Here is a 10,653-nt window from a genome sequence, read left to right as displayed (position 1 = left end):
GAAAAAGAGACTTATAAGACCTCATTTAATGGAAAAAAGAAGGGGAAATGCGCCCTCTGCTGCCCCATCTCAGTAGAGGCTGCTTGGGAAGTGAAACAGGCTGCACCTATCTGGGGACTTTTTACTCCACAGAGAACCTCACTAATCATCTGGTTTGCTGCTTGGAGTTTGGGTCAGATTGCTCCCATCTAGGAACATGCATCTCCTGAATGTAAGGTTTCTTGCTCACTCAAGTGAACAAAGAGGGGAGATAAGGAGTGGGGAACACCTTTAGTAGTATAAAAGAGGCACCTCTTTGCTAGCGTGCACCAGGCACAACCATCCTCATTCCTCCTCTTGTGCAAGAAGGGAGCAGTAATACTTTGTGCGACATAGCACTACAGCCTAGAGCTGCCAGCTTCCAACTGGAAAGTCTTAAAGAGCAGAAAAGCCTGCACTAAATCCAACAAACCTTGCATAGGCCTTATTTGCTTGAAGCCAAATTTTACAGTAGTCAGACTGCATGTTAAATAAGGTAGTACATTATTGCACGAGGGATAAGGATATCGAATTAGGGTGGTGTCACACTTGACTTGGCACTTAATTTTGCCCCTGGCGAGTGCCCTCCTGGAGTCCCCTTTCAGGCAAGGGTTCTCTCCTAACTGGGACCAAGGGTAACCAGTTGCTGTGCTCTGGTGATCTGCAGTTGCTACAAGTGAAGCACCCCTTTGCTACAGTAACCAACTTTAACTTCTGAAATCTTGCAGAACACTAGCAATCTTCCAAGCTAAGAGATGAACACAGGGATCAAACAACTCTCCTGTAGTCTCTCCTTTAGTTGCAATATCAGTGTCCAAAACCAGAGTCATTAAAGAGGGCCCGAGGGTGCAAGGTCCACTGAAAACCAGCTTGGCATCATGGTTGGCAATGTTCTCAGCACATCAGGAGCCAAAACAATGTATTCTACAAACATCACAGGAAAGTGAACCTGGGGGGGGGGGGGGGGAAATACGGATCCTATTTTTAAATTTAAGAAGTGAGCAGTGAAGGCTAATATTGCTGGATGTAGCAGTTAACCTGAATGAAAATTGATTGGTATTAAAGGCAAAGACCAGTATCTTAGGCTTGTGACAGAAGAGGGAGCGGGTGAAAAGCTCAAATGATAAAGGGATCTAGTCAAAGCAATTGGTTAGAAGAACTCTTTGTAGCAGAAGGCTGAATGATACTAGCAGGGCAAGATGAGACCAAAGGAAAATGTGGCCACCCTGCAAGACAATGAGAACCTGGACAAAAGTGAACATAACTTTAAACAGAGCCTGGCTATGAAGAGCTAGGGCAAGGTCAGAGTCTTAAGATGTTTTCCAGACTATGGGGCTGAGTAGTGATGTTTACAAGGGAGACAGTGGAACTTGAGGGGGACTAAGATGACTTTAACCATAAGTGTGTTGACAGCTAGATATGTCCAAAGAAATCTTAGACTAGTAGAGACTTCAGTTTGGACACAATAGTATTAAAATCATCAACATAGAGAAGGTTTGCAGAAGGTATAGAACAGTGATGGTCCAAACCAGGGTTCCATTGCACTCTGGGGTGCCTGGAGGTCCTTTCATGGATGTTGTCCAAAGTCCAGCTGTATTAGGTGTGCAAGCATGATAACCCAGACTTCAAATAGGAATCCATAGTGCTAAAAGCCTTCTAACCTGTTGTCTTTCTGAGTTCTTTGCAGAAGAATTGCTCTGTTATTTTTTGGTAGTCAAAAAAAAAAAAATGGAGTTGAAATTGAGAGCTGGCATCTTCTGAGTGCCTTGAGTCTAAGATGGTTGAGGACCACTGGTGTAGAAGAATAGAAAAGAACAGAGGACCTGGCCCCGTGAGACAACCAGGAAGAACAAGGAGACCAGTCAGAGTCCAAGAGGATAGGATTATGAGATGAATATGGCCAGTAGCAGTGAAAGGTAGCTTCTTCAAAGAGGATGAGGATGCATCTCTGGTTCTGAGGACAGATGTTTGAGTGTGATTTCAGTTAATGATAGTCTGGGGTTGCAGGACAGAAACTCCCCCTTCCTGTGACTATGTAGGGTTTGATGAATTTGGCATGGGGGGGCAGAGAGATGGGGACCCCACCTAGAGTGCCAAGTAGGGTCCAAAGGGTGTGTATGTTTTCACTTTGTTTCAGACTAAAATGTATTTATATATGAGGGGGAAGGAGCTGGAGAAAAGGAAGGGAGGTAGGATGGGGCTGGAAAAGAGCAGAGTTTAATGCAGCTGCAGAGAAGGAAAGAGAAGGTTAATTGCATCATCACTCTTGCACTACATGCCAAGAAGTGAGATGGTCCAAAAATTGTGAGGCAAGGATTTCTCAAGATGGTATCTTTTATTGGACCAGTTATGTAGTTGGGATAGACAAGATCTTGGAGAGATTCTTCCTTAAACTAAAGGACTTTAACCTGACCATACAAAGGTACTGCCAAATATGTGATGCCAGCCATCTAACATAAGATTGAAACCTGACAAAGAGTGTCTTGCATTTAAAAGCTTGTCTAACTATGCCAACCACAAAGCTGGTCCAATAAAAAATATCATCCTAAGAAATCCTTGCGCCTCTCCCTCAAAATAAATTCATGAGAGGATGCTTAAGTGAGTCAAAGGATGGCTACTAGGCTTAATCTGGAGAAACAGCATGGCTCAGCTAGGGTGATGGCAGAGCTGAAAGACAAGAAAATGAATTTGTAAATGAGTGAAGAATTGCCTATTTTGTCTATAATGTGCTGAAGGCACTGTTGGACTTCAATGCAAGTGCCTCTTCAAATCAAACTTTACTTGTGATCTCCCTTCTTCATAATGGATGCTGGTTGATGAGCGCTTCCACTACAGACATTCTTGACCTACCATATCCACTGCACTTCTACGTGGGATTTTGCAGTTTTTTTTAAACACACTTTCCACTCACTTACAGTGGTTTAATGGAGCTAATGTTCAAGTATATATGCAACTTCAGCTGTATTTCTTGCTCCTGTAAGCAGAGGGAGGTACCCTTTAAAGACTGAAGTGCTGATTTATGAGAAAAATGCTTTTGAAATATAAGGACTACTGCAGCAGCACCCAGTTTACCCACAGTAATTTGTACTGAAACACTAGCAGGATTAGCTACTAAGACTTTTAAATTGGAAATGGTGTGAGGTTTTAGCTCAGTGTCTCTGTGCAAAGAGGTTTTGCTTGGATTCTAGCATTGCATGTAGTGAATACAAGTTCTTCCTTCCACAACATTTGGCAAGAGGAACAACAGGTTACCAATCTTGGTTTTTAATTTCAGGAGGAGGAGGAAACCAGAGCATGCACATGTGCTCTTGGTTCCATGTTTTAGATGCACAGAGGTAAACCTGTAGCAGAAGTGACTGTCTGTCCTTCCAGGTCATGCCCTGGCATAAGTAGAACAAGCAACAATATAGCAACAATGTTAGCTTCTCTGGGATCTTTCCAGCACTGAAATGACCTGGTTTGTTACAGCACAACTTCCTCCCTTCCACTTCAAAACGTTGTGCACTTACAATTTCCCTTCATTGTATCTTAACACTTACACCCATGCTTAAAGGCCCACCTGCTTAAAGTAGCCACCAATTATACTACTACTAAGCCTGCAGCAGTAATTAAAGGACTGACAGGTAAATTTGGTGCTTTCTAATCAAGCCAACTGCCCAACAATATCAGCAAGAGATAGAAAGGGTGAAGGTTTGTGATTTATTAGACCTTATCTTTTATGAAGCATCCATCTTGGCACAATAAAAGTAAGTTTCCCTTATAAAAACAGCAGTAGTGAATCTGTTACTGAACACTAGTATTTTAATTTTTGTATATTGTTTTACAAAGATGTACTCCTCCACTCCTATGTGGGCTACTTGACCAGCATTTCCCACCTACCAGCAAATCTGGATAATAATTTGTGTTAATAAACTGGAAAGCACCAGATATGTGATACTTTCTCCCACCTGCACCTTTTAGGAGTTCTACCATAATGATCAAAAACAGTGCATGTATTTCACTGTAGCTGTGTGACTTACTACACAAGCTGCTGGTATTAAATCCCTTTACTCAGGCAAAGAGCAGAGAATTAGTAAATGCAGAGCAGGCATGGTCAAGTGCCTTGAAAGCAATGAAAAAGGAGCAGAGGGAATTTTCTGAGCACATCTCAACATCCCTTCTCCCCATGTTGATCAACACCTGTTTTGCTTCCCAAGTTAATTGCACCTCTGACAACTCCCTAGATAAATCTGAGTCCTTTCAGCTGTCTCCTTTCTGGTGGTGGAGTTGAAGACCCACTCCCTCACTGCAGCCGCTGCAATTCACTGTGACCATTTCAAGCCTATTCAGAACCTCCATTTTGTTCTCTCAAGACAGTGCCAGGGTTGGCCAGCAACCTGCCAGCGTTCACAATGCAAGGATATTTCCACAGGAGATGAAAGCATTTCAGATAAACAGCTTACAAACGTCCCTCGCTTGCAAACCCCAGCAGGTCTAAAATGTCAGGTGTCACAGCTTTGGCATCTTAAGGCCAAGTCAAGCCAAACCTAAGGGCTTCCCCTAGAGGGAAGGGTGTTTAGAAAGAAGGGAAAGCTAAACCTTCAAAAAGACTTTATGCTTTCATCATTTCAGCATTGGGGATTTGCCTCCTAGACACTCATTGTCTTATCTCCCACAGGCAGTGCACGCTTACCCTTTTAGCTAGCCTGGTCCAATAAAAAATATCATCCGAAGAAATCCTTGTGCCCCTCCCTCAAAAGAAATTCATGTGAGGATGCTTAAGTGAGTCAAAGGATGTCACCTACCCACGTCATGAGTTTTGCCTGTCAGCAGCAAGAGGTGCAGGGACGCAGAAGCCCCTGCACCTATCTCCTGAACAGCTGGTAAGCTTTGTGGCCTCAGCAGGGGCTAGTAGGCCTGTAGCTTTCACCCTGCTGCACCTTAACACACACAGTGTCACCCATGTCATGAGTTTTGCTTGTCCACAGCTTGAGGTGCAGTTTCTCCCAAACCCCTGCACCTATCTCCTTGAAACTTGGCAGGCTTTGTGGCCTCAGCAGGGGCTAGCACACCTGCAGTTTTGACCCCGCTGTGGCTTAACACATACACACGAGTTTTTTGCTTTCAAGACTCTGAGGCGCAGTGTCCCTGAAACCCCTGCACCTATCTCCTTTAAACGTGGCAAGCTTCATGCCCTTAGAAGGGGCTACCATTCCTGAAAGGTTCATCCAAATCAGGCCAGAAATGACAAAGTTATAGGCTGTTTCAACCATCCCCATTACAGCCTATGGGCGAAACGCTGAAACAGCAAAACTGTTTCAAAGAAATGAAACGGAACAGCCGTTTCGAATTGAAACGAAATTCAAAACGAAACGCTATTCTGTTGAAACACAAGTCAAAATGGAACGGTGCCATTTCACACAGCCCTATTGGACATGCTTGGGAAAGGACAAAAGCAGCAATGTACAATGCAAGTTCACTTCTGCCTCAACTAAATCACTCTTTCAGTCAAAAAAACCATTTGAATGGCAAGCTACATTCTTCAACAGTGACAGAAAATAATATGCATGAGGGAAGCAGAAGCCAGTTAAGCAGCTGAGCTTCTTGAATACATAGCAAAAGTTTAACTAAAGACAAAGCACTGCAAGAGCTAATTCCATAAGTTGTTTATTTATCATTGAAGAAGAAACACACAGCAGTAAGTTCTGTGCTGGCTTCAAAAATCCCAGCTACTTAATCAATAACATTGTTACTGCACCCCAAAATTGAAGTCAACTGCAGCCATTACCACAAAGCACTTGTTGAGAGGAAAAGCATTTACCCTGAAGACAAAGAATTGGGGGGAGGGGGGAGGGATGGGACTGGAGAATCTGAAAAATTCCTCCAAAAACCACACATTTTAAATATGACAATATTTATAAATGCTTGAAAGGCATGAATTATCCAGTATGGAAAGCAGTTATGCTATTGGAAACAGAAAATATATAGCTGTATGTTTACCAAAATGCTTGAATTCCAAAAGCCTTATGTTTTGTTGTTTTACACTGCAGCAGTATTCATTATTAGAACAAAGACTGCAAAATGGCTTTAGAGGCATACGTATTCAAGTAAAATCTACAGAAAATAACCCAGTGTAGCTAATGGTCATAATGTTTACTGTAATTCATTCAAATTTAAACAACTTACTGAATTTAGATAATGATAAAATACCTCTCACAAAAACTTCCTGCCTTCAAAAATACCTAAATAGGGGGACAGGTTTTTACCAATTTGGCCAATTATGGAAATGGATCCAGCTCTGCCTTTTCAATAATGCCACCATGATGTGAACAGAGATTTGTTTTCAAATGCATGTCCTGTGAAAATCATACCTCATTTCCAATAAAGAAAAAATATTCATTTAAAAATTAAAAGGCCTGGGTTTTTTTGGTCTGAGATATAGGTATTACCCAAGTTAACCACAGGGTTCACATTTTTATTTAGTAACAACCTGTGAAATCAGCAACATTTGAAATTTCAGAACCTGGCATCCAATTCCCATCCTTCTGCTGTGAGTTTTGTGCATGATCAATCTAAATACGAGTAAGTAATACAGGCTCATGCTTTCAGGTTACCTCAAAATATTGGTTAAAGAACTCCAATTCAGAATGTTTATAAGCACAAATATAATCTGTGGATTTCATCAAATCAATGCTAAAATGCCTGTTTAAACTGCATTTTTTTTTGACTTAACGCCGTACAGTGGTCCATCCATCTTCGTCTGTCTCATTTTTAATGCGACGAAGGGATTCTTTCTCTTTTTCTGTTTTCCAGGCAGCCTTCTCTTTCTCTCCATCTTTTTCTCCTTCCTTGGAAACAGGGGCAGGGATGGGGGCAGGGGTAGGGGCAAGGGCAGGGGCAGGAGCAGAGTCGGGGGCAAGGGCAGAGGCAGGAGAAGGAGAAACAGCACGGGCAGAGGCAGGAGCATGAGATGGAGTAGGAGCAGGCGACAAAGCAGAAGCAGGAGCAGGTCGCCGCACAGCTTCACGTTCTTCGCCACGCTCTTCTCTCCTGTCATCACCACGCCGCCATGAGTTGGCTAAAAATATGCAAGGACATGCATTAAAATCAAGTCACTCATCAAGCCTAGCACTGATAATTTCATTCAGTGATGTCCACCTTCCCCTCTTGCACAGTTTTCTAAGTGCTTTCAGTCCCAGGTCATAAACTAGGTCTGAATTTATATCACTGTAATGGAAACCAACCAATGGTGAGCTCACCACTTTTCAGTTGCTTAGAATAGAACCCAATCTCTTGAATCAACACTGCCATAAATTCACTGATAATGTACATGAAACAAGCACAGAATTAAAACAAAAATTCAGGCAGCCAATACCACCAGAATATAAGAAAACAGCTTCCAATATCTGTCTGGAAAGAGGTAAGTTTCATAACAAGACAAATCCTTAAAACTGAAAAAAATGAAAATTTTAAAGGCAACATAGAAGATTTTAAGGATATACTGGTTCAAAATACTACCAGCTATTTATCAACTTTCAGGCAATACCAAAAGTAGCAGAACTGGCACTAAGTTGTAATATTTCACCTTGCTCAGAACAGTGCTGCAAAACATGCTGTTGTGTTAAACATTACTTATTCCAGCAGAAAGGACAAAATTAAATACAACCTCAGTTTGGTATTTGAAAGCATCTATATATTAAAAAAAATAAAAATGAAACAACAGATCCTCTTCCTCTCACACACTCAGAAATGTTATGCTGCTCCTTCTGAATCATTCTATCAGGTAGGATCAGATCACAATACATTCAAGCTCCCAACTAAATCCACTTGTGTGTAAGTGCATGCTTGAAACCTGTCAGAATATTGACCAACTACTCTAGTACGTGGAATAGATTTTCTGGTACTGCTATAGACTCCTTTATGCCATAGTACCTTTACGTCACTCTAACATTATAAAGAAATGTTAAAGTTGGAATAAAATATACTGCAGTCACTACAGCACATGGTTGAAGCAGCATACAGAAGCCTTAATGTAAATGAGCACTCTTATTGTCAAGATTTAAACTGATAAAGGAAAACACTCTTACGTTCTTCACGGTCTGCTCTAAGTGGAGGTCCTCTTCTGTCCCTGTCATCAATACGCCGATCTCTAAGATCACGGCCACCTCTGTCCCACTCATCTCGGCGAGGTGAATCTCGCCAGCTGGAAGTTTCCTCAGCTGGTCCTCGCCTCCAACCAGCTTCATCCCTTTTGCAATTTAAAAAAAAAAAAAAAAAAAGAAAAAGTTTAACTCTTTACATCCTGGCTTCTGCTGCAATGGACAATGACAGTTGGAAGACAAACATTTTCAGTGCAACAGCATCCCAGACACATAAGGCACTTATCGGAGGACTTAAAGACCTCTCCATTACAATACAAGATCAACTCTTTTGGTAATAAAGGCTTCCAACGTTTACATACAGCAAACATTCTATAATTGCTTCCTACAACTGAGATTTCCTTCATAATATGATTTAATAAAAGCCAAACTGTTCTCCTTTAAGAAATCTACAAACGACCACATTTTAAAAATGCTGGTGGTTTTAACAATACTCAGATCTTCATAAAAAAACAGAAAATCAAACCTAGGGCGTCGGAAACGATCATCAAAGTCACGATCTCTGTCAAAATCACGGTCCCTTTCATTTTCATCGCGATCTTTATCTCTATCCCATTCTCGGTCTGCTGAGGGTCTGGAGTCTCTTGGGGGTCCCCAACTGTCTTCACGAGCCTTTTCTCGTTCTCTCCACCCACCTAGACATAACAAAAGGAGTCAGAGAGTCAAGAAAACTGTTCATTTGCCTTGAAGTAGTGGTTTTCAACCTTTTTTCATTTGCAGACCCCTAAAAAAATGTCAATTAGAGGTGTGGTCCCTTTTGGAAATTTTGAATGGAGGTACAGACCCCTGTGAATTTTAAGTGTGGGTATTCATGATTGATCATGGTCATCTTTCATGGACCTCCTAGTTGGCAGACCCCCTAGGGTCCACAGACAAGACATTGAAAACCACCACCTTAAAGAAAGAGTAGCTTTCCTCTCAAGCCTTTGCCCCTGCATAACTCATTCAAGGTGAACAAGGACATATGTGCAGAATTCAAGAAGAAACCACACAGGGACAAAAAAGGTAAAGACCTTTTGTTTGTAATCCTGATTACATGCCTAAAAGGAAAAGATCCATATTCTCTATTGTAGATCAAAAAAAGGGTTGAACATAATCTGTATTTTCTACTCAAATCACACATCCAAAACTTCTCCAAGAGCTTACTGATGCATGTGCAAAAACAAGCAAAAGAATTTAGTTAGCATAGCCTTAACTAAAGTCCTCAGTGGCAACCTACAAGGAAGAAGATTTTAGACTAAATGAACGTTATTAGGAATCGCGGTTCTTTGGACTCGCTCTTACTGTTGTTAAATTTGAATTATTTCAATTAACATCTACTAAATGCTATTTGCATGTATAAGTGTACGTGTGCAGAAGGCATTTTCCCCCACTTATATGGATTGAGAACCAAAATGCGAAGAGGGAGGGGGAAAAGGATCCTCCCATATTTTAGCCAATAATCTAATGGCTCAGACACTTGCCCAGGGAGACCAAGGTTCTAGGATCCCCATGCCAGGAAGGGGTTAGAGCCTATATCTCCCACTTCCCAGCAAAGTGCCCTAACTCCAGGGCCTGGGAGAGGGAGTTCTGGCTCTGCCTAAAATTAAGTTTCTACATTTGGTGTTTAATAGATATCAGATGAAGTGGGAGGCAGGGCTGAGGGGCAGAAGCTAGGGCCCCTTTACTTCCAAGACAATTTCTATTTCAGTGAACTAGTCAGGCTCCCTCCTGGCCCAAAATACCTTTCCCCTCTGTACCAGCTTCAACAAGACTAATGGAGGGCACTGCAGCATGACTGGTAGAAATAGGACCAAAAATCTGCTTAAACGGCAAAAACATGTTAGCTGTCCTCACTTAGACATTGTACTTGGATGCCTTCAAATATAAATAAAAAATTGGGCCTACATCAATCATCTTATGTGCAGTTCTCACAACAAATGAATACACATTAATATTTTTTACATGTGGATTTAAAAAAAAAAATCAGCAAAAAGAAAGTTTAATTTAAAAGAGAAAAGAATTCAAATTGATCAAACTGACAGTCACTTAGACCAATGTAGACCTACACCCTGTCTCCAGGATCAAATGCTTAGTATACAGCATCTTATTATAGTTAATAAATCTAGCTTTGGGAGCAGGTTTCATTACAAAGAAGTCTATCATTTAGTTACCAAATTATTCCTACCTGGTTTACCAAATGGTCTCCAAGGTCCGGGTCTTGAGTCATCGCCACGTCTGGGACCTCTGTCATCATCCCCTCCACGCCACGGACCCCTGTCGTCATCACGTCTTGAGAGTCGGTCCTCATCTGAACTACGCCAGGGCCCTCTGTCTTCATCTCGTCTCAATATTCTGTCCTCGTCCAGCCCACGCCTGGGACCCCGGTCCTCGTCCAGCCCACGCCTGGGACCCCGGTCCTCGTCTGCAGCCCTCCAACTGCCCCTGTCCTCATCCAGGCCACGCCTGGGGCCCCTGTCCTCATCCAGGCCGCGCCTGGGGCCCCTGTCCTCATCCA

The 10,653-nt window shown here is 42.1% G+C and overlaps 1 protein-coding gene across 1 annotated transcript in view; it reads right to left on the bottom strand.

Annotated features, from left to right (window-relative positions):
• Positions 1 to 5,648: 5,648 nt before the first annotated feature.
• EIF3A (eukaryotic translation initiation factor 3 subunit A) overlaps positions 5,649 to 10,653 on the bottom strand; it is a 38,061-nt gene continuing 33,056 nt past the window's right edge. Inside the window, exons 21-25 of the mRNA XM_019555731.1 lie at positions 10,324 to 10,653; positions 8,623 to 8,791; positions 8,085 to 8,245; positions 6,947 to 7,075; positions 5,649 to 6,841 (exon numbers count right to left, since the gene is read on the bottom strand). The exon at positions 10,324 to 10,653 is cut by the window's right edge and continues 5 nt beyond it. Coding sequence (XP_019411276.1) covers positions 6,726 to 6,841; positions 6,947 to 7,075; positions 8,085 to 8,245; positions 8,623 to 8,791; positions 10,324 to 10,653 — 905 coding nt within the window. The 3' untranslated portion in view covers positions 5,649 to 6,725. The remainder of the gene's footprint in view (positions 6,842 to 6,946; positions 7,076 to 8,084; positions 8,246 to 8,622; positions 8,792 to 10,323) is intronic.

This window comes from Crocodylus porosus, unplaced genomic scaffold, assembly GCF_001723895.1.
Source record: "Crocodylus porosus isolate Cpor-Errol unplaced genomic scaffold, CroPor_comp1, whole genome shotgun sequence".
Classification (NCBI taxonomy): Eukaryota; Metazoa; Chordata; order Crocodylia; family Crocodylidae; genus Crocodylus; species Crocodylus porosus.
Note: the sequence above shows the minus strand (reverse complement) of the source record. Positions and strands in the feature narration are given on the sequence as shown.